General features: G+C 48.3%; 1 protein-coding gene across 3 annotated transcripts; it reads right to left on the bottom strand.

The window, feature by feature from the left end:
* Positions 1-382: 382 nt before the first annotated feature.
* On the bottom strand, positions 383-22,106 carry FKBP1A (FK506 binding protein 1A, 12kDa). 3 transcript variants are annotated; one of them, XM_006881397.1, is made up of 5 exons: positions 21,915-22,063; positions 21,783-21,830; positions 4,333-4,445; positions 1,680-1,844; positions 383-512 (listed from the first exon to the last, which is right to left on the bottom strand). In XM_006881397.1, the coding sequence occupies exons 1-4, from the start codon at positions 21,949-21,951 to the stop codon at positions 1,716-1,718; spliced, it is 327 nt and encodes a 108-aa protein (XP_006881459.1). In that variant the 5' UTR covers positions 21,952-22,063; the 3' UTR covers positions 383-512; positions 1,680-1,715. The 3 variants fall into 3 exon arrangements, with proteins under 3 accessions (XP_006881459.1, XP_006881458.1, XP_006881460.1); XM_006881396.1 differs by lacking the exon at positions 383-512 and having other exon boundaries at positions 1,673-1,844; positions 21,915-22,106; XM_006881398.1 differs by lacking the exons at positions 383-512; positions 21,783-21,830 and having other exon boundaries at positions 1,716-1,844; positions 21,915-21,951.
* Between the last annotated feature and the right edge of the window lie 1,363 nt (positions 22,107-23,469).

The following is a 23,469-nucleotide window of genomic DNA, read 5'->3' as shown; positions in this document are numbered from 1 at the left end:
AAGGACAGCTCCTCAACGTGGGGCACAGTTCAGCCCTCAACAGCGCCTCACATCTGCTATGGCTTGGCAGCGCAGCAGCAGCAAGAATGTTTAATATATAATAAAAATTTCATCAAAAAAAAAAATACAATAAAATAAAGTTTCTTGCACCCCTCCCCCCAAACCCTCCCCATCCCACTGAGTCCTATTCTAAAGTGAACCCACTGTTTGTGCTGTTAATACTGGATCATATGCTTAACTGGAACCTAGACCCAAAAGACTGAAACTGAATCTTCACCCCAAAACCAAAACAAAAAAATAAAATGAATAATCTGAGGTTGATGGTATATAGTTTAAGTCAACATACATACGAGGAGAGAGAAGAGGAGGAAACGGAGGTGTTGGAAGCAAAGCTGAGTGACAGAACACATTCAGTCGGGGCAGATGGTTATAGAGTGGAGTGGAACATCAGGGAAGCTCCGTGTGGAGTCACGTGCGCGTGTCTGGAGGCGCCAGATCCCTCCGTGGCAGATCTGTCGGGGACAGAAAATCGCTAAGTTCCAGCTCCACAGGGTCCTCTGGATGAGGTGGCGAGAGCTACAACTTTCTCATCCTCTGCCATGTCCCTTCCCCAAAGGCTGAGGAGTTTTCTTGGGACTGAGCTGGCCCCTGGTCCAGCTGGGGAGCCAGAGGGTGTGGACAGGGTTTGGTCCTGGTGAGCAACCCTCTTCCTGCTTATACTGGCCTATCTATCTAAAGTTATGTTCACTTTGCTGAGGTAAACAGGGCCCGCAGGAGGAGAGACCCCAACACTGCTAGCAGTATAATTCCCCAACATTACTGGATCTCCAACTTGGATGCATATTAAATCATCAGAGAATTAAAAGGGGGGGAGAAATCACTAAGGTTTGGCCCCACATAGCATTCACTATTAAATGGGCCAGGATGTGGCCTAGGCATACTTAAAAGGTTTTTAAAAGCTTCCCAGGTGATTTTAATGTGCAATGGAGGCTGAAAGCCACAGGCCCAGGCTCTTATTTGCCATGGTGAATAGGCCTGGACTATGTCTGCAGGCCTCGGACACTCACTCAGGCCCACAGCTCTCTGGCGCTGACTTCGGGCTCTCCTTCCAGACTGTATGACAGGCTCTGAGATGTTATCGCTCTGGGCAGGAGGACGGGAGGAGGACAGGGCCAGAGTGAGTGCCGTCCCTCACCTCTCCCCTTCCCTTACTAGGTTTAGAGAAAGCATTTCCAAAGCAGGATAACCTCAAGGCTCCCTGGGATACGTTCATGTCCAATGACTCAGCTCTCGAAGAACAGGGGAGAGGGTTTCAAGTAGGTGTAGGCCTCCAGACAAACAGAGGGTCTATGTGCCAGAGACTCTGTCCTGGTAGGAATGACCTGATAGGTGGAGAAGTCTCCGGCCTAGCTACCTGAGACCAGTGGACCAAGGTGCTACAACTCCAAACATCATCAAACAAGGAGGACCCTGCATCGCATCAGTGAGAGACCTGCCCAGCTAACTACTTCATTTAAAGAGTTCCCACTCGGACTTCATCTGAGAGCACAGAACTTCCCTTTCATCAACCTTGCGCATTCAGGGTGCACACTAACAGCTGGAACAGAAAGGACACGCACCACCATCAACAGTGCACACGAGGAGCAGAGGGGCTACAGCCTCGGCTCTAGGCTCCTTACCCAGGAACGAGGAGCTAAGGGAGGTGGCCATTCCTGTCATTCCAGTTTTAGAAGCTCCACATCGAAGACCAGAGTGGCGTTTGGCGGGATGATGCCTGGGTGCCCAGTGGCCCCATAGGCATAGTCTGGGGAGATGGTCAGTTTGGCTCTCTGACCCACACTCATCTGTGAAAAGAAGAAGGAGGGGGTCAGCTGGGCATATCCATGAAGTCTCTTGAAGATGCAGAGGGCTCCATCCATGTACTTCCCGGCCAGGGCAGGAAAACTGACAAGGACATTCCAGTGACTGTGTGGCTGCACACCATGTCTGGACGGTCGGCAGCCGGGCTCAATGAGCTCCATCTCAATGCTGAGGGTTCCATGCAGTTAAACACCTTCCCTGACTTATGCTCAGAATCTTTCACCCAGGCCTTAGTCTGCTGATGCTGGCAGACAAATAGTCCTGGAATCCAGTCTCACCCCTCAGGCTCCCAGCGGCCCCTTCCTCAAAAGATGGGGTAAGAGACAGCTGTGCGCTTCTGGAAAAAAACAAAACAAAACAGAAAAAAAACCAACAAAACTCAAATAGTTTGGCCAAACTGGCTTTAACAGAAAATAAAGAAAATATCTGAAAGTAGCCCATCATCCATTTTCTAATTATACTTTTTTACTCAAAAATATACTTTTCTAAACAAACACAAAGGCACAAAAATTACGTATAGTACAGCTATTGTTTCTGTGGAAAAAAAGAGATACTTGTGTCTGCCATGAATAAGCAAGAGTCCTGGTCGTGCGGTAATGAAAACTCCTGGCTGTCGACCAAAAGGCGGGCAGTTTTAAGCCACCGGCTGCTCCCGGGAGAAAAGATGACGCAGTCCACGTCTGGAAAGGTTCTTTCCATTAGCAGCCCGACAGTGCAGTGCTAATTTGTCTTATGGGGCCTCCAAGGGTCAGAATCGAATCGATGGCAGTATGTTTTGGTGGGTTTTATTAACAAACAGAAAACACTTGTGGAAGGAAGCCAGTAATACTAGTATTTGTCTGTGGATGGAATGAAAAGAGTTCATTCTTTTACCTACTCTCTTTTTCGTCTCCACAAGCGGGCACATTCCCGGATCTCTGACCCAGCCTGAGAGATGGGGACGAAAGAGAACCCCCATTAGCCATTAGCAAAGCTCCTAGCGCAGCTCAGAACCCTGCTTTTGGGTCCCCTTTCTTCAGAAAGTGGGACATGCTTGGACCAAAGCAAAAGGGACAGAACTACAGATAGAACCCCACTGTGCTTGTCCTGCTCTGGTTGGCCTTATTTAACAAAAGTGATCATAACCTTTGACCTAGTAACTCCACTTACAGAATATACAGGTAACAACCTAACTGTCTACAACATGGATACATCAAGATCATGCATTAGCTCTAACATACTAACAGATCAAGATTCCCAGGAATTACTGAGATATTTAAAAAGAACAGCTTCCAAAACAGTACTTGTGGCATGATTTCATATCTATGAACACAAAACAACAGTATCATAAGAGGCACCCGACAAGCCCCAGTCTTCTTTGCCTCCTTAGCAGAATTTAGACGAAGCCGCTTTATAGGTCTCTGATTACCCAGACTCCACCAGTGATGCACCAGTGATTGTCCCGAAGCCCTGGGCCACTGGGGGTCTGGGCTCCTCCCCGGCCCCGCGACACACCTCGAACACCAGGCTGGGAACACTATCTTGATGGCAGTGATAGTATGAGGGGCACACAACACAGTTACTGTTCCAGTGCTAACAGCCCCAGAAGATGAGCCGTGCTGTGGACAATAGCTGGCACAGGGACTGTGGGGAGGCTGGAGATCCAAGAGCCAGCCAGATGAGGCAGGGACAGAAGGAAGATTGGCAAGGTTTCCAAAAGGAAGTAAGCCACAAAGGACCTTTCCTCTTGGACTGCCAGCACCTGAATGGGATGTCTTAAAGCTTCTGAAAGTTAAGTATTTTACCTGGAGATAAACTAGTGACATTTTATAGAGGAAGTAGAGTAATGTGTAGTCTACAAATGAGAAGAGAGACAGAAATCTCTTTAATCTTGGTTAGAGCCCCAATTCTCCTGGAAGAGCTGGGGATAGGAGAGATTAACAAATTGCCTTTCATGCAAGGTCCAACTCTAAACTCCCTTGGGTCTCATCCTTTTACCTGGTTAGTGCCAAGGAAAAATTCCTGGGAATGATGGCAGGACAGTATCCAACTGTACTTTGATCACTCTGAGTCCCCTACTGTCTCCTGGGAATTCTGTAGTGTTGGCAGGACAAAGCCGTTTAAAAAAAATGGGGAGGGGTAAGCCTGGAAACAGACTCAGATAAATAAAATTACTTTATCCTCAAGTCTGACGTCTCACAGATGGCCTGACATAACATGGTTAATAATGACCATTTTAATTTAAAACGACGACGAGATCCCGTTTTTCACACATTGTAGCACCCCAGAGCCAAAATGTTTAAGAGCATGTTTTGGTGACAGGGCTCTGGGGTGAGGTCCGCATTCGCTCTCCACTGCTGGCCATCTGGCAAAATGCAATTCGCTCAGCCTTTGATCCACAGCATTATAAACGGAAGTGTACACAAGATTAGTCACGAATGCACTGTTTATAAAGCAAGATACTAGACACTAGAAAACAAACTAAGAGCGTACCTGGGCCACGCCTTCTTCCCAGCCTCGGATCACCTCCTGCTTGCCTAGCATAAACTTAAAGGGCTTGTTTCTGTCCCGCGAGGAATCAAATTTCTTTCCATCTTCAAGCATCCCTGTGAAAAAGGGCAGTTGTAACATGAGCAACAGGGAGCAGTGGGACGAGGCAAGTCAGGCAGGCACCAGGGGCAGAGAACCCAGGACAGCTGCCCAGGCCTCCCCTGTCCAGGGAGGACTTCCTGTGCCTGCAGTGGGCAGCCAGGAGTTTTGGTTTGTCCCTCTAACTCCGACGTCTGAATGGTCCTCTCCTTGACTCAAAACTACACACAGACGGATCTCACCTCATAGATGGGGAGCAGACTACCTCCGGCTGGAGAACAGGGAAAGGGAATCCTGTAATCCACACCTGCTACTAGAGATTTCCTCCCAGACTGAAGAGTAACTATTGATGCTTAGATGCTCACCTAGTAACTAAAAGTCAGATACAGTGCAAGCAGCAGCGGCTGTCCTTTGCGACATGCCTTAGTCCCCTCTAAACAGAGGATTTAAACAGCCCCTCTTCCATTGTTTGGCTAAGGTTAACGCCTCTGGGCACGCCTCCTGAGGAGGGACTTCTGTTCTCAGTGGCCATGCTCTGGTCTCCCCCGTGGTCCACTGGATGATGCTTGCCCCCAGGCTGTGTGTGACCGGGTGTTTGTGCACAGAGGAGCGGAGGGTCCACTATGCACTTGGATGATGTGGACAAAGCTGAGAGGGAAGCTCCTGCAGTATTCTGGTGCTAAGGGTGACATGTAAACAGAGAACTTGGGGCACAAAGTAGGGCCCTTGCAGGCAGACTCTCAAAAGTATCATATTTTTGGGAAAAGTAAAAACTGACCTGGGCTACCACAGAAATGAATGACAGAACATGTTGGGCGCTCACCCCACTCATTTTACCCCATGGTGCTCCACACCTCTGAGAAGTATGTGCGCAGTTAACTCTCCCAGAAAAGGCTGAAGAGAAGAGCAGCAGGAATGAGTTACGTGGCAGCCCTCGGAGAATATAGAATATATTCAGTCAACGCAGCCAACTGCTGACGCCTCAATTCAAGAGCCAGTGACTAGCCAAGGGAGCTATCTACCGGCCACACAAACCCTCCAATCATCTCCATAGCACCGTTCCCATCTCAGACGAGAAGATGAGTCAAACAGGAGTCAAACGATTTTCCCGAGCAGGGAAGCTAGACCATAAATAGAGACACCATGTTCTTTGGGAGTTTTCCAGAAGCCAGGTATAGCATCGGGTGGCCGCCAGGAAAAGGGAACTCCAGGAATGGTGATCTCACAGGAGAAGGCCTCCATGGGGACAGACATGGGGACAGACCCTTCTCTTCCCTTTATGAAAAGGGAAGCTTAGTCAGCACCAGTTTCTCAGGAAGCTTGTGTTGGTCACTTGTGAGCTGACACCGCATTCCTAGAAATTCTCAGACCAGAACCCCAGACTGGAAGGGGCCTGATTTGCCCGAAGGATGGGTTTTCACCGTGATTCTAAGCATCACATAGGGGCCCAACAAGCTGTGAAATTCTGTTTTGAGTGTATGCACATGTTCTTGTGTGTGTGCCGGTGTTTACGAGGGGATGGAAATCTTGGCAAAATCTCTATGTGAAAAATAAGTAACGGGCTAAAAACGCGGCAGGTGGGTGAGACTGTGGTCCTAACAGAGCAAGAGGGAAGGGGGATTTCCTGGGGCAGGTGGGTGCTCAGGACCCACAGAGAAAAGTGGGTGAAGACCTGTGTGTGTGCTCACTCAGCTAGTACAGAGCCAGGCCCAGGCTCCCCCGACCTGGTGAGCTGGGGTGTACACTGAGCATATTTCTCTATCTGAATTCGCACTCACCACCCGATAAACAATAAAGAGCAGAACACAAGGGTTTTCTTAAAATAACTAATGGCCAAAGGACGAGGTCTCTGCTCTCTACAAGACCCAGCTGCCCGCGTGGTCTTGAGCCCTGTCTCAAGCTTGACTTTCCCGACTGAACCCAACCCACAAAGCGAACTACATGCCAGGGCTGGGACGGGCCACAGACAACCGATTCTCAGAACCTTCCCAGGACTGCCTTTCTGTCCATTCTCATGAGACTACTCATGACAGAAAAAAAGAAATAAACTCCACACACAGCAACCTACACCAAGGTCATGGACAATGAGTGGCAGGGTCGGCTCCACCATAAGGCTTTACAGAGCCAGAGGCTGAGAACCAGAAACAGCTCTTCCTGAGCTGGTGTGGTGGGCAAAGCACCAGGGAGAAGCATCAAGGGTGCTCCCTGGTCTCTGACTGCCCGAAAACGCAGACTGATCAACACAAGAAAAAGGCGTGTTCAGACGGCACCCGGCACTTAGGCTACTGCACCACGATTTAGACCCCTGGGAAACCCAGCACCCACAGCCCTCCTTTCTAACAGACATCCATTTCACAGAGAACAGCCTGGGCCAGCAGAATCACTCAAAGTTTGTCTTTCATGCCTGTACTGGTGTGAGGTGACCATGTGGGCCAGTGTGGGCACCAAGACCCGGTACAAGTTGATGGTGGTCTTCCAGGAACAAGGTACTTGAGTGGTTTAAAGAGGAGACTCAGGAAAGAGCTCCACAGACCCTCCCTGTCGAATGGTGTCAGGACGTGATCTGTGCAGTTACAGCAATCACCTGTGATGGCCGGGGTACCGCACAGCAGTCAGGACAGTGCCGGGTACCAGCTCTGAAGCACCTTCCTCCACACAAAGTGATTAATAAAAAAAAAACTCTGCCCATCCCGGTAACTGAACTAATGATCCATTTTATGCTTCTGTTCTTCCTCCTAGTTTCGTGTTCTTTGAAACTGGGGTCTGAAGAGTTTGCAAGTCAAGAAAATAGCCCTCTTTAAGAAAAAAAAAAGGCCTCTATTTGCCTACAGCAACAGAGGAAAAAGGAGAGTCAGAAATCTCATTCCAATAGCCTAGGATTACAAGTCCTAGCAACCCCACAGGACAGCGCAGACCTGACTCACAGAGCTGCCAGGGTTGTAGCCATTGTTGTTCCATGGGAGACCTTCCAGTTAGCAGTTAAGTGTTTTAACCACTGCATCAAGCAGGAATCCTTGGGTAAGGAACAGAACGAAATGGATGTATGGCTAACTGCCTCCATGAACAAATACCTCCTTTACAGACAGACCAGAAGTATTAGATGGTGCCCAGTTACTATTACAAACCAAGGATTCTATAAAAGAACTGTGATCAAAAGGGGAAAACTGCAGAACAGGATTTAGAATTGTCATGACTTTTTAGAACTACAGAGGCTAGATGAACCCTTCCAACAGCTGTCCAGAAAGAATTTTTAAGCTTTAAAAAAAAATTACCCCTTAAAGTCTTCAAAAATCAAACAAAAGTTTAAGTGGTAAAGAACACTGAGCTTGAGCATTATGGGATAAAACTGACAACAGCAATGCCAAAGACTAGATGGGAGTCTTAGAGAGCAGTGAGTTTATGTTAATGGAGGAAAAACAATCCCGAAAAGGAGGGTGAAATAGTGGTACAACTAGGAAATAGAACCTCTGTCAATGAACTGTACATGGAACAACTGCTGAACTGGAATTTTGTTTTCCTGTGTATATCCTCAACAACCAGCTTTGTTCGTTCTTCCCCAAGCCAAGACACAGTTGACTGTACCTTAACTGCTATGAGGTAAAAACCTCCTTGACAAAGACTTGTTTAGTGCCTGTCATTGAGGTGCTGCAATGAGAAGAGGCACCAAGGACTGGAACCCGACAACTGACTACAAAGTGTTATCACTGGTCTAGGACGGTCAGGACAGAGCTGCCCCTTCAGGGCCTACACAGAGTTCTATGTGTAAACAAAATAATTTCCCCCCATAATGCCTGGAATGGGAAGGCACAGAGAGGAAGACCTCAGATGAGATGGAATGATACACTAACTGGGGCAGTGGGTGTTGGTGTGTCAGAATCAGTGAGACTGGCTCTGGACAGGGTAGGCTTCAGGGTTGCTATGGGTCACAGGTGACTCGATGGCACCTGCCGACAACATGTGGAACATGCTAATTTTTAAAAAGAATGCTGACTGACCCTCTACCACATTTACTTCATATAAAGGGCGTTAAGTCCTCAGCTTTTAAAAGTGTATATTAAAATGAAGAAATATTTTATTTGTTGTCATATTTGAGATAAGGCCATAACTTGGCCAGGTCTGTATTTTATGGGCAATAAAAAAATAAAAGATACTGAGAGATATGGTCCCTATACTCGCCTTTTATTAAATGTGATGCCTGGCAACCCCTCGACGTCTGGAAGTGAGAGCTTTCTGAAACACATGACAGGTCCACCGCTGCTCTCTGCTGCCCTGGAGAAGGGGATGGCCCTCAGCAGAGACGAGGATGCCTCTCTACTCCTAGCTCTCATAGATGAAGGGGAAGCTGCTCCCTATTTTAAGGAGTAACAAAAACTAGAAAACATGATTCCTAAGGAAAGAGACTTCAATGAGCTGTTGTCCCTGGTAAGGGAACATGGCTTTGTTCCAGGGCTTCAGACTACTGGCAACATTGGTCGATCTCATCTAATTCCTGGGAGAAGAAATTTTCAGAGAAATGTTGGGGGGGGGGGAGGGTGTCCTTAAGTTTAAGTAGGGAATAACTGGACAACATTCCCAGAAATGAGCAGGTTGGTATATAATTTAGTAGATGTCACACACTGGCAGAAGTTGTAGTGGCCAGGAGTGCCGTTAACCAACAAGACATTATATTTATGTCTCACATCTATGAAGGAAGGTGATCCAGAAAGGGAGGCCAGAAGCCTTCAGTGGCAGTGTTACCTGGAGCAGGACTCGTGCTGGTCAGTGCTGAAAGCAGAAAAATTACAGCATTAAAATAGTTAGTGAGGGGAGCTCTGGTGGCCTAGTGGAAAGAAGCTGCACTGCAATCCCATTATGTGAGACAGAGCTTCAAAACCCTAGACTCCAAGAAGCAACCCGTTTTATCCTCTCAAGGACAGACCTATTTGTTCTCTTAGCAGTCCATATGTTCAATACTCTTCTCTAGCATCACAACTCAAATGCATCAATTCTTCTTCTGTCATCCTTAATCACTGTCCAGCTCTCAGATTCACAGCAAGCAACTTAAAGACCATGGCCCGGATCAGGAGCGCCTAGGTTAATTATTATTAATGCTATATAACAAAATGCCCATGAATGACTGAATGAAAAACCACAATGACTTGCAAACTTTTACTCAAATATAAATAAATGAATGAGGGGAAAAGTCCCGTGTCTTAGCAGTCGCTCCTTTGTTCCAGAACCTGGAGCCCTGAGCAGTGAAGCCATCTGCCACATTAGTGCTGCGATTTCCTAGAGAAAGCAGTCTCAAGAGAAGGCAACCGAGGTTACAGTTCCAACATGACAGCTGACATTCTTTAAACTCCAAAAGCCACTCAGCATAAAACATCGCCAGCATTACCTTCTACTCACAGAACCGACCGACTTCACTTCTGACTATACACGAAGGGACAGGTCACGACCCAGGAGGTGCCTGGAATAGCTGTGGCCTTCGTTTCCAGTACTCATTTCCCCTGAACTCAGTTTGGGGCACAAACCTGGACCTGTATCCTGGTGGCACAATGCCTGTCACTGGCAATGCTAGCACTCAGGAACACCTATGGGTTTGCTTCACTTGCATGATTTTTAAGAGCCAGCAGGACAAGAACGAAGCTTCCATATTTAGATCTGCTTCCCTATTTGGTCAGGAGAATCCGAGGGACAATCCCAGAATGTGGCCTTTACTTCTAGCTTTTTCTAAGTTACTGATCAGTGAGAAAAATAGGGAAATCCAGGGTCAGCAGTTGAGAACGCAAGACCATGAAAGGAGTGAAAGCTGTGGTTGTGGGCTGGGCGCCTAAGAAGCCTCTGTGCAGGGTGGTTGATGTCACCTTCGCCTGGGTCGCACCCAAAGTGTTCAGCTGTTCTGGGAGGGAAACCAGGCTCAAGTTCTTGGAATGGGAGAACGGGAGCTTAAGGAAAAGAGGGGTGTGAGGAAGAGTCTCAAGCCTCTGTCTCCCACTGCACTGCAGCCTCCCTGCAGCGCATCTGATGTCCTCCTTCAGACAGGAAGACGCTTGCTCCGTAGCTGCTGAGCAGACAAAGGGCCCTGGAATGTCTTCCTGGTACATGGTCCAAGCTACCGGGTGGTGGTGCAGACCCAGGACCGGGGCTCACAGGAACCCCAACAGACACGCATGGGGTCACTTTCTCACGCACTTGGCTGCGTGGAGGACAGACTCCCACAGACACTCTAGGGGTTACAGAAGATGAATGACGAAAATAAACTTTCAGAGAGTTAAGGGGAACCCTAAGTTCAGCCCCTGGGGCTAAAGCTCATGACTCATGTGGTTTTCAGTTGCTGATGCATCTCACAGGGACCAACATATGACAAGTTTTAAGATTAAAACAAAGAAATGCAGATGCCTCTTATTCTGCAGACTTACATCAGAAGCCACCTGAAACATGCTAATGGCTTAGTCACTTCCCTTCTGTGCACACTCAGGGGCTCTCGGCTGCCTTTTACCTCACCAGTTTCTTCTGAAACCCACAGGCTGCACCTGCACCCACAGCAACGGCAAAGCCCTGCATGTTCTAGTCTCCAGCCCAGCCTCACCTCCTATGTCTCACATGACTTTCATCTTACCAACGCTCCCTCTGCTTGCTGGTTCCCAGAACCTTTTATGTCCATTATACTTTGTCCAGGTAATGTCAGGAATACATAAGTCAATGAATTATGCAGGTGAATAGAAAAAAACAGGGGTCATCTGTATAGCTTGCCTGTTTGGAAAGACTCAATAAAGGCAAATAATTAAAAAAAAAAGAAAACTGCCAGTAAGTTATGTGTGGGTGAGACCACTGAACATTTGGAGAAAGAATGTCACAAATCTGGAAAGGTCTGGCATTTAGATTACCTCACAAAGTCTTCACTCTACTTTTAAAGCAACCAGAGTGAGTTTTTGCCAAGAACCTTGAAGGGGAACTCCCATCAGCAGAGCCATATCCCCTCCCCCGAAGAAAAAGACACAGCCCTGCAGCAAATGATCGATGCCTGAATCAAAAATAAAGCCACATCATCTCCACAATTAAATAATCAACTACTCGTGTGTCCCAGCCTCGGCAATGAGACAGGTAAGAGAGAGTTCACATGCAATACACAGGTTTCTGGTGCTCTGTGGCTGCATTCCCTGTACACACCTTCTGCAACTAGGGTTCAAGATTCCCCCAAATGTGTGATCCAAAGATGCCTAGCCACCATGCATTTTCTCTAGAACAAGCACATTTCTCATCTGTAAGATGGAAATATTCCGAACCACTGGCTAAATCCCTAGAGAACCTCCAACTAAAACCATGTTCCCAAAGGCGAGGACCACAATGGAAAAAGCTGGAAAGAGGCACAAACACACAGGCCAGAAGGCTCGTACAGCAGCAATTCATCTATTTTATCACATGTAAATAAAGAGCTCACCACATGTCTCCCAAGGAAGTGTAGAGAAGGAAATACACCAACAAGAGAATACAATAATAACATGAGATTTACCTTTTTTAAATATAATTTAGCCTTTCCAGAAACAGAGGTCAGATATACACACCTCCTCCTGCCAACATTTACAATAGTCCTGGCACCAGCCGCCCTTCCCTGGCACTCAGTTCTTTCTCTACTGGGCAGAATGTGTTACAATGCCCACACAGAACTCAAAGGTAATCAGGAATATGGTATTTATTAGGGAAGGATCAGGATACAATTTAGGATCAGGGTCAACTCAGGATAAGAGTTCTTTGGTCACGGCAGCTTCTCAGCCATGCCCAGGCCTTTGGGCCTCTTGGGCCAGCTTGGCCTTTGCGCTGCTTGGGCAAGTGTTACAAAGGTCTTTAGCTCTGCTAGTAAGTGCCTAGAGGTACCCTACTCTGCAGGGAGCCTTGGGCTGAAGGTGCTCAGTTCTCTGGTTTTATGGGGTGACAAACCACCAAATGCCTAGAAACACCCTTGTTCTGCCTGCAGGCATCCTGAATGAAACGCTCAGCTTTTTTGTTGCATGATCTGGTAAGCCCAACACATAGCCTCCTAGAGGAGACACTTCTCTCTGCTACTGCTTACCACTGTCTCTTGGGTCTAGTGGGTTCTCAGCACAGGGATCTGGGGTCCAAAGGCTGTGCTCCACTCCCAACTCTCCTTTCTTGGTGTCAGTGAAGTATCTCTCTATTCTGTTTATGGTTCTCATTTTAAGTATAGCAGGACAGTAAAACTGACCAATCCCCACATTAGGGTTCTGTTGTTGATTGCTGTCATGTCGAGCATGGCTCATAGTGACCCTATGAACAAAAGGCCTGAAGCCTTTAACTACCATCATTTATCAAAATTCCGTTTCTGGAGGCATGTTGTTTAGGAAGTGGATGCCACTCCCACTAGTCACCTTTATTTGTCTAGTTCCACCACAACAACTGGTAAAAGTTCTAAGACTCTGATGAGAAAGGCAAACAAAAAACATTTCATTACACCCCAACAGAGTATAACAGTTGAACAGGCCAGGTTCAAATATAAGCTCTACTGTACTAACTGTATGACAGACCAGGGGCCTCTGCTCTGGTCCACTTCTCTCATCTATAGATGATCATAATCATCCAACACAGCATGAAGTGAGGATTCAATGAGTGCAGACAGGAGCCTTTGCAAGAGCGCCCAGTACACAGTGAGTACTCACCAAATGCCAGCTGTCAAACCTTCCTGACGAGCTCCAGAGGAGGGTGAGGAGCGGAGGCTCTGCCCTTTCTGTGAACTCTGGTTCCTCACTAGACACATTCCCTACAGCTCAAAAAGCTCAAACCCACCCAACCCAAACCTGAGGAAGTGTTGGAAGGGGCTCTGGAAGCAGAGATAGGAGTGAAGGGCAGCAATTTCTCTAGGGAGGGATGGGAGGGCTCAGGCAGTGGCCCACCACAATCTCACAAGATGTCATCTGCACTGGAGCAAGGCTAAGTCTAAATTCCAAGTTCAAATCACCTAAATCACAGCTCTCCTATGCAATACGGCAGGCCTCCACCTCTACACTTACCCTTTCCAGGAAGCTGTGGATCTGTGCCCACAGAGAAATCAGGGAGTGGGTCTGGTGAGAGTCCTTCTCAGGAATCACAGAAATGAGGTCATGAGCCCCAGCTTTGCCAATCTGACAGCACTCTGAGACCAGGAGAGATGAGACTGGTAGGACTCACATCCACCCTCTCCACAAGAGCTACACGCAATTACAGAAACTGTGCAAATGAAACCAGCTACAGTCCTTCGCAGCCCTACTGCTTTGGGCTGCCATTAGCACCTGGGTGGAAAATTCTAATTTCCTTCTTGATCTGCCCTTGTTCCCCCTCAGTCTAACCTAGCAGCAGCCAGACAAATACTTAAAATACAAATCTGATCCTATCATCTTTGTACTCAAAACCTCCCCAGGTCCATCCCGTTCAGAAGAAAAGTCACAGACCTTAAAAAGTTCTCCTAGGCTTCCAAGAGCTACCTCCTAATCCCCACCATTTCTCTGACCTCATCTTTGACTAATTTCATCCTTACCCACTCCCAGGATACCATTTCCTTCTGGTTCTGCATACCCCAGGGCTTTGGTTCTTACGGTTACCTCTCCTAAAACTCTCAGCTCACTCCCTCACCTCTTTCAAGGCAGTTGCTCAAACCTCATTTTCTCCTTGAAAATGACATCTGGTCCAGCTAAGATCTCCTTAGCACTTACCGGCTACCATAAGTCTTGATTATCTGCCTGTCCTACTATTACAGATGATCTATGAAGGCAGAAACGGTATTGTTTCCTGCTGCATTTTTCAGCACCCAGAACAGCGCATTACATAATAGTAGATGTTCAGTAAGTACCTGAAGAATCAAAATTGCCTTTTCCTCCTCTGGCTTTTTGCAAGCTCTTTCCTCAATCCTAGGCCAGGAGGTAATTAATCTAAGCAGTCTTCTCTCCAAAGCCCCCACTACAGGCTGCCCTCCCTTTTTAAGGGCATTCCCTACCCTGTAAACACCTGTAGGGCAAGACACAGTACCTGGCCTACCAAAGGACACGTTTTGATGTGCTGGTCCATGTATACCGAGTGGAAGGAAAAAAGTGGGCAAAATTTTATTGTTTTATAAAGACTAATAAGCAAAGTCTAAAATGCAAGTATTTTCTTACTCTAACTTGAGGGAAACAGCTTTTTTTTGTTTAAAAAAAAAGTATTTTTGTGTGAACCATCAAATCAGAGCTGACTGGTGGATTTGAACCGCTCACCTCTGGGATTGGAGTGTAGGTTCTTGCCATTAGGCCACCAGAGGGAAACAGAATTCTTTAAACCACTCATAGCTCTAGTTGCCTAATGATAATGAGCTGCAATGTCAACCGAAAGGCACAACATCTGAATCCAGGAGCCAGGTGGGAGAAAGATGTGCAATCTCCTCCAGTGTGTTTTAGTCTCTGAAGACCCAGTGGAAGGTCAGCTGAGTCAGTTCTGACTCAAGATCACCTAACAGCCACCTAACAGGAGTGTGGGCTCTCTCCACCCCAGCTAGAATTCAACGCTAGATCCCAACACGACTGCTATGTACATACTCCCAGGAGTATGACAGAACAGTTGGGTAGAAACTCTGAAGACAGTACAGTCTGGTGAAGGCACATTTAACTACAGACAGTCTCACTATGACAGGGGCTAAGAAGGAAACGAATAAGCTCCTCATTAAAGTATCAAAGGTGTGTGTACAAGTGTGAGGAACGACTCTAGCAAGCGATCAGGATGGTATCATTTAAGCTGAGGTGCCTTTAGGAAAAGCGTCTCCCCAGCAGAAGGGGGTAGGGATGATGTGTGGCCCCAGGCCGACTCTCACTTGGGCAAAGGTTCAGTATATCAGGGTTTTCTGAGCTCCTGGGAGGAAGAGAGTAAATAAACGAAGTCAGATCAAGATAGCAGTACCCAAGAGCTGATTGTCCCTCCTTCCTTATCACTTGCTTTCTTCCCGTTTGTACTGCTAAAATTTATGTGGTCCGTAGATAGAAAAGGTGAGGGGGAGAAGACAAACCAATCCACACAGCCAGGAGAGCCAGACCAACACCCTGGCCTTGTCTAGAACAGATGACAAGACGATCTTCAGAGGAAATTTCAGGACAAATAACTCCAAGTTTTTAGGTAAGTCCATAGCATGTTGCACTGTTAACCAAAAAGTCTATGAGTAATTGGGTGAATTTTATGGTAACTAAGTTATAATCACATTTTAATTAAAAAAAATCATTCTCAATTGGTGTAAATTCTACTAGGGGAAAGGCCACAGCTGTCAAATAATGCACAGGTGGCCTGCCAAATGCTGAGGGGAAAGTGCACCTTTACAAAGAAAGATCAAAGTAAGCAGCACAAGGTGATGTTCCTCACCAGGTGGTGAGGACAAAGAACACAGCATCATGCAGAAGATATTCTGTAGCCGGTCTAGTCAGACATTTAAAACTTAACTTTCAGCTTACAGGAAGCCAAGCAGAGGACAGAGCTGAACAACACCGTGAGAAAACGAGACAGATGTAGAATGTGGGTGACACCACAAGGTAACCGACCTGGTCTCTTTAAAGAAGAGAAAACAAACATCATCAGTCATTAAGGAAAAGTAAGCATGAGGATTCTTGTAGTCTGAGATGCAGACAGAACACCCAACTGCAATCGGTGAGCCTCAACCGAGGTCTGGTTGTTTTGTTGTTGGTTTTTGTTTTTTTTTAAAAAGCAAAACAAAACAGTCCTAAGAAGGATTATGGAGACAAACTGCCTAATTCCAATGTGACTGAAGTTTTAGATACTAATGAATTCAGTTTTAGCTCTAATAAGTAGGACGAGAACAGCCTCATTCTTAGGAGATCCGAGGTATTAAGAGGCATAGTTTACCCTAACAGTATAAATATCTACAACTGAAACGGCTCGGCAAATGTCAATAGAGTACAGATGTACACATGTATGTAGACAGAGAGACATACAGTTATCAAGTAGACAGAAATGGCAACTGTGACAAAATAGTAAATACTGTTAGATCTATGTGGTGGGCGCGGGGGTCTCTGTTCCATTTTTATTTTTCTGCACATCTGAGAGTGTCATAATGAAGAGCTGCACAGACACAAAAATGTTATGACAACTGTGGATCATTTAAGACAAAGCTGAGAGCCTTCTTCCTTTCATACCTGTGGAGGAAGAGGAGGACAGCAGAGGCGTGATATGCATTTTAGGAACCACAATCCCCAAGGAAAGTGTTTCCATAGTAGGAACGGAAAAAAGGCCTCCTAGTTTACCTGCTCACAGTCCAACAGGTAAGGACAATGCGCATCCCTCTCAGAGCCATCAAGACCTTGGTGGCACGCGACCAGGCTTGTTCTAGGAGGCGCCCTCCCTCAGATCCATTTCTCCTTTCGGTGTGTTGTTGCTGTGTCAGAACCGACCCGCAGCTGACCCTCCAGCGGGTTTCCAGGGGCGGTTAATCACACAGGAGGAGACTGCCCATCCTTCTCCTACGGAACGACTGGTGGATTTGAACTGTGTGCCTTTGGGATTGCAGGACAGTTTACTACTAGGCTGCCACAGCTCCCTTTCCAGGTGCCTCTGAAGGATGAAAAGAGCCTTGGCCCCACTCAGGGCTGGACTAATCCCTGCCACGTTAGCTTGGGCCACCCCAGAGAACGGGAACGGAGTACGGTGCAGTGGTGGCACAGCTGGTAGGAAGCTGCGGTGCTAACCCAAAAGACGCACCTCTCTGGCAGTTCAACTTCACCAGCAGCTCGGGGATGGACGATCTCCTGGGCTATTTACGGCCTTGGCGAGTGCTGCAGGGTCAGCGGGGCGCCGGCTCCTCCTCACCAGCAGTGAGTGAGTGAGTCTGCAGGGCTGATACAATGCAATGACTCTCTGCCTTTTCCCTACTCCGAACATTACAGTCAATGCCATCGAAGGAGGATACAGCACCTGGGACCCGGAAAACTGGAACCGGCCCTACAGGTGGGATAACACCACCACTACTGCTGTCCTTCCCAAAACACATTCATCCCCAGCTGTAACCCCCTCAGCAACTCCTCACAGCAGGTACTGGTACTACTATTCACCAGATATGGAAACGGAGAAAAACGGGACAATTTCATGGTACAAGAACAAGTGAACCCAGGGTGGGCTTCATCGCCAACTGCTAGTATACTCAGGTGCATGGAGCCAGCTGGCACAGGTCCAGAAAAAGGCTTCTTTTGGATCTAGTATCACCTTCGTCTCCCTGCTGGGTCCATACTCTCTACAAACCCAGAATATAATTAGTGTTGTCCTCTTGTCCCTAACAGTTTATTCAACACACAGCAATGAAAACCTAAGTAAGTTTCTGATCCTTCTCTGCTAGTACCCTCTGCTGGCTCTTACCTCTACAGCAAAATGTTCTCAGAGATACATACAAGGCCACACCTTCACCTCATCTCTTACACATTTCCTCCCTCACCCACTTCTCTTGCAGCTACACTGGTTTCTTTGTTGTTCTTTACTACCCAGAGCACACTTCGGCCTCAGGGCCTTTGCACTAGCTGTTTCTTCTGCCAACAATGCTTTCTTTCCTTAAACACAGTGTTCACCCTGTAACTTTCTTTTGGTTACTATTAAGATGTCACTTTGTCAGCAGCCTTTCCTAACCATCCTCGCTAAAGCAGCAGCCTCCCACCCCCTCACTCAGCTTTCATCTCTCCAGTGCCTCTTACCACCTGATCTGTCACAGACACACTAGGCTGTTCGCCTCCTTGCCTCCAGGTTACAACTTACCACTAGATAAGGACCTCTGTTTAGTTACGGAGGTCTGTGGGACGGGGGTTAAAGGCTTGGCTGTTAACCAAAAAACATGACTACCAGCTGCTCCACAGGAAAAAGGAGTGGCAGTCAGTTTCTAAGTGTTCAAACTGTCTCAAGCAGTTCTTTAGGCTGAGCGTTAGAATCGACCTGACTGCAATCAAGGGGTTTGGTGTGTTCAATGGCCTGTCTCCTGTGCCAGGCTTGCTGCTGGTGCACAACAAACATGAACTAGAGGAAGGGAAAAGAGGTCTGCTCACAGTCCTGCCTAAACACTGACCACAGGTCTGCCTCCAGATGGCATGCAGCTGGGGGAAACAACCTGACGCCGGCCTTGTTCCAAACACCAGATCAACCAAGAAACAGCCAGCAGGAGGGCGGGCGGAGTAAGGGAGAAGGGGACAGAGGTCAACAAAAAGCCAGGGGTTTATGGGAGTGGGGATGTCTGGTCTGTAGTCAAGTGGCCCCACCTAAGGAAACAGGGCTGAGAAAGCATTGGCTTTTCTCTGCCAGTGCAGAGACTTGTGGCCTTTAGTCACCTTTTGAGCCTGGAATGGAATTCACCCCAATGGTCAAGCTGTCAGCCAAACAACAGACAAGTCTGTAAGAACAACAATAACAAAACCAACCAGACAGGTGCTCAGTCCTTACTACAATCAAACATGAGAGAGCAAAAGAACAGCATGTGACAGGGATAACGGTGAGAAGGCAGGAGAAGAGGAGGACAGAGGATGAATGGAGGCAAGAGTCACAGGCGTGAAGAGTGCAGTTACAACGGGGGAAGTGTTTAAAACAAAGCGTGTATGCATGGTTGAAGAGAAAACCAATTTGCTCTATAAACTCTCAACCAAATCATAATTATATATATTTAAAAAAAAAAAAGAAAAGACAGACGGCTTAGAATGACATAAAGCCTACCACAAAGACAACATGCCCAGCTGTTTTTAAGATTAAAAAAAACAATTCCTTCAGTGCACCTGAGGCTGCTCTCACAATGGCAGGTGCATGGCCTGCAGGTGTGCATAAAGGGGCAAAAGTCTACCTTGTATCAGGAACCCACTGGGAAAGAGGGGAAGGAGGGGACAGGGCGTGACAATCAAAGGGTCACCAAGGCATGCACTTCTGTGGCTGCTGACCTAACTTGTGCCTTTCGCTCACCTCAGTAACTGCCTATGAGGAGAGGCTTGGATGATGACAGGACAAGTTCCTTCTGGTACCACACAGAGGTGGTGCAGGGCCTTCCAATCAGGGAAAACACAGCCTGAGCCAATTCCTCAAAAGGGGAGACAGAAACTGGATGGGGGCAGGGTCGGAGAAGGGGAGGCTTTCATACTCCACCAGTTGGAGAAGGAGAGAAATAGCAATCTATACCAGACCCCTGAGTCAACAAAGTAGAACAAAGAGGAAAACTGGAGACATCATGAGATTTTCTTCTCCCTTCTCGGGATACAGTGGGCTACCTGCCTTTGGAGACACCCCCAGGTCATGATGATAACCTCTTCCTTCTGATCAAGCTCCCCTGAGAAGGATTCTGTTCCCAGTGACTTAAAAGCCTTAACAGCTACAGATGAGATCTCAAAAGTGCCTACCCACTCCTCTCACGCCCCCACAGGTCTCAAACAGGTTCTTCCTGGGAGGCTGGTGGCAAAGACCCACGGGAACAAAGCCGCCCGCCTGCCTGCTGAGAACAGTCTATTCTGTGAGCAGGAGGCAGAGCTGGCTTCTCACTAAGGCGTCTTTGTAGGGCTTATCAAAAAATGAAATAAAAAGCAAGCTTTTGTCCTGATGCATGCCAGGGTCCTGCTGCTGCTCTGGGAACGTGTGGGTGGGTGCCACCCGCGAGGAAAACACAGACTTGGAGAGGAGGCATCGAAAGCCCTGATGGTGTTCTGGGTCCCACTACCATCTGTTCTTGTAGGCAAAAGACTCCAGACAGGATGTGTGGGGACATTTCACCAAAAGGCACAGTGAAATGTGCTCCTGCCTATGTGCCGCTCTCCAGTCCTGCCAGCAACACCAGTAGACGGATGAGCCAGGGATCAGAGGCACAAATCTTAACCCAGCCAACTCACAAACCGGGGCCAGAACTACCTCAGAGCCCTCGCCTGCACCCCATATGGCTATGGAAATGGAATGAGCTGTTACTATGTAGCCTGCGACACTTGAGTCCTGTGACAGATAATGTAAGGGGTTACTCCTCCAATACAGTGTATCAAAAAGTGACCAAAGTGATGAGCTTTCCTTCACTAGACCCTTAGAGTCAAGGACTATGACTTACAAAGGCAGATTTTTGAAAAGTCCGAACCATTTTCCACTGTCCTTTAGATAAGACTTTCTCTAGAAGACAGGTTTCCATAACGCCTCCTCCGAAGCCTTTTCAAGCTTCTAGCCCTTAACATCCTCTACGCCTGCCCTCATTTCTACCAATGAGAAAAGGACAGAAAACTAAAAGGACATTGGGGAGAGGGGCAGATGTCAGTTGCTTTTCAATGACAACAGAGGGCTTCCCCACCCCCTCCCCTTCCTTGTGGGAGAGAAGAGTGGTGATTTCCCTGGACAGCACTGCAGACCTGCCCAGGGCCCCCTGCTATCCAGGAGAAAGCTGGGAGGGGAGAAAGGAGGAAAAGGAGGGGGAGAGGAGGAAAGAGAGGGAGGAGGAGATAAAGGTAGGAGGGGGGACGCTGATTCCTAACAATTGTGGTAACACAAATCACTCTCCCACCTCCTCCAGCCAGCAGCCCACAGCCAGGCTCAACCCTCTCTTCCTTCCCGCCCCAGACAACCCAGCAGGAAGGCCTTGTAAGGGCATGCAGCAAAAGATGGGCCCCATCGGGGATCCCATGTTTGAATTCTGGCTGGAGATGGGGAGAGGGTTATGTGTTTCAAAATTTCTTCTGGTTTGTATTAGCTTCGTTCCCCTCCCTGCGTCTCGGTTTTCATTACTTTTAAAATGGAGATAAGAAAAGCGCCTATCCCAAGGGCGCTGGGTGGGAAATGGGGGGGGGGCAGCTTTCCGTCGGTCTGGGCCACCAGAGTCACTGAGGTTTGCGACGGGCAAGTCGCTCAACTACTTCCGTCCCAAAGCAATGCGTTCGGCAGCGGGGGACGAACCCTGAGCTCCAGGAGGGAAGGGGCAGAGTTGGAACCAGCTCCCTTCTTATCTCCACAGGCGGCAGGGCCAGAAAGCTGAGATTGGCTGTCAAACCAGAGCAGAAACGGTACAAATTCTTCTTAACAGTCTCTGCCAGGATTCTTCCCACTCCTGCGTGACCTTGGGCAAGTGACTCTGATCGGACCAGCCTCAGTTTCCCCATCCGTGCAGTGGGCACACAGCAGCATCTGCCTCTGCGGTGGAAGAGGAAGTCCGGGCTCCGCGATCAGCCACCGCAAGGGCCTCTTTCAACGACCCCGGGTTCCGCAGGCCCGAGGCTGCTCCCTCCGGAGCGCGGCCACCGCCCAGGCCTCAGCCTCGGGCCACGCGGGCCTCGCCGCCGCCACGCCCCGGGCGCTGGGCCGCGATGGGCAGCCGCCCACGGGCGGAGGGTCGCGGTGGCCGGTCCCCCACCCCGCAGGCTGGCCACACTCACCCGTGTAGTGCACCACGCAGGTCTGGCCGCGCTTCGGGAAGGTGCGCCCTACGGAGACAGAGACACGGGCTGGGTGAGCGCACGAGCGCAGCGGTGGGGCGCATTCGGGGACCGCCCCGGGCCACTACTCACCGTCTCCGGGGGAGATGGTCTCCACCTGCACTCCCATGGCAGCGGCAGCAAAGGACGCTGGACCGGCGGCGCGACGGGCGGCGTGGACCTAGAGCGGACCTGGCGGCGGTGCCCGACTCTACCTCGTCCCTCGGCGCGTCGCCTGCGCACGCGCGCACTCCCTCCCGCAGGCCCCGCCCAGCGTGCGCGCTCTCTTAAGGCGTGCGCGGGCGCGCGGGACCGGGAAGCCTAGGCAGCTCGGCGGGGAGCGGAAGTCCGGAAGCCCCGAGGGCTCTGGATGGCGGAGTGCTCCAGGGGCTGCCGGCTCTGCTCGTCCTGGCTTTGTACGTGCACCTTGGCAGGCATCTCCTTAGCCACAATTTTGTTGTTGTTGTTGTTGTGTACCATCGAGTTGGAACTGACCTCGGGCCTGTTTTCAGAGTCAGTAAATCGTTGGGGTGAATTTGTCTTTGTCCCGCCGAGCAGGTGGTGCACTCGAACCCGCTACTTTGGCGTTGGCAGCGTAGTTTCTTGGCATTAAGCCACTAGAGATCCCTAACAATTTTAGCCCGTGAGAAATAGGAATAGTAATAATAGAAACTTCTCCAAATTACTAACCAGGTTACTTTCAACAAGTTCATAATAAAAAAGTTGTTGTATGCTGTTGAGTCGTACTGAGCCAGTCTCACTGACTCCGACACACCTACCCCCATTACTCCAGTTACTGTTTGAATCGACTATGAGAAAGTCAGTGCCCAGGAGGAAAAGTCAGTGTTACACGAAGCCTGTTTGCTGTTCTGGATTCATTCATTGATATCTTTCATACACACATATCCTTATGGAGCGCTTGCTGTATGCCCTGTACTGTGTGCGAGGTGCTGTGAATACACACCAGTCAAGGAGATAAACTCAGTCAGACCTCAGTCTGTTGAAGAAATAATCAAATATCCATATGGATAAAGGTAGGGTGTTGAATCTAAATGCTGTGTGGGAGAGGTAAATGATGTTATAGTTTGGGGAATTTATGTACAGAGTAAAAGATTCTAACCTAGAATATGATGAAATTCTAGCCTGAGGGAACTTGGTTTAATCAAAGAAGTTGATTCTGGTGGCTTCTTGTTATTATGTGCCGTCAAATCAACTATGACTCATAGCGACTTTGTGCACAATAGCTCTCACTGTCTCTGACACTCATTGCACTATCCTTTGACCCTTTAAAGCATGATATCCTACTCCAAAACTGGTCCCTGCTGGCTACATGGCCAAAGTATGTAAGATGGAGTCTCAAAATCCTTGCCTCCAAGGAGCAGCTTGGCTTTACCCTCTCCAGGTAAGGCCTGCTAGTTCTCTTGGCAGTCCAAGGTATGTGCAAAACACTTCTCCTGTATCACAACTCAAAGGAATCAATTATACTACTGATAACCTTGGTCATTGTCCAGCTCTCTGATGCATAGCAAGTAACTGCAAAAACCATGGCCCAGATCAGGCGTACTTTAGTCTCTAGGCTGACATTCTTGCTCTTCTGCATTCTGGAGAGGTCCTTGACAATAGATTTTCCTAATACAATTTGTCTTTT

The sequence above is a fragment of the Elephantulus edwardii genome, unplaced genomic scaffold, assembly GCF_000299155.1.
Source record: "Elephantulus edwardii isolate Elephantulus edwardi_28Jun2011 unplaced genomic scaffold, EleEdw1.0 scaffold00015, whole genome shotgun sequence".
Taxonomy (NCBI): Eukaryota; Metazoa; Chordata; class Mammalia; order Macroscelidea; family Macroscelididae; genus Elephantulus; species Elephantulus edwardii.
This window is presented reverse-complemented; position numbering and strand designations above follow the sequence as displayed.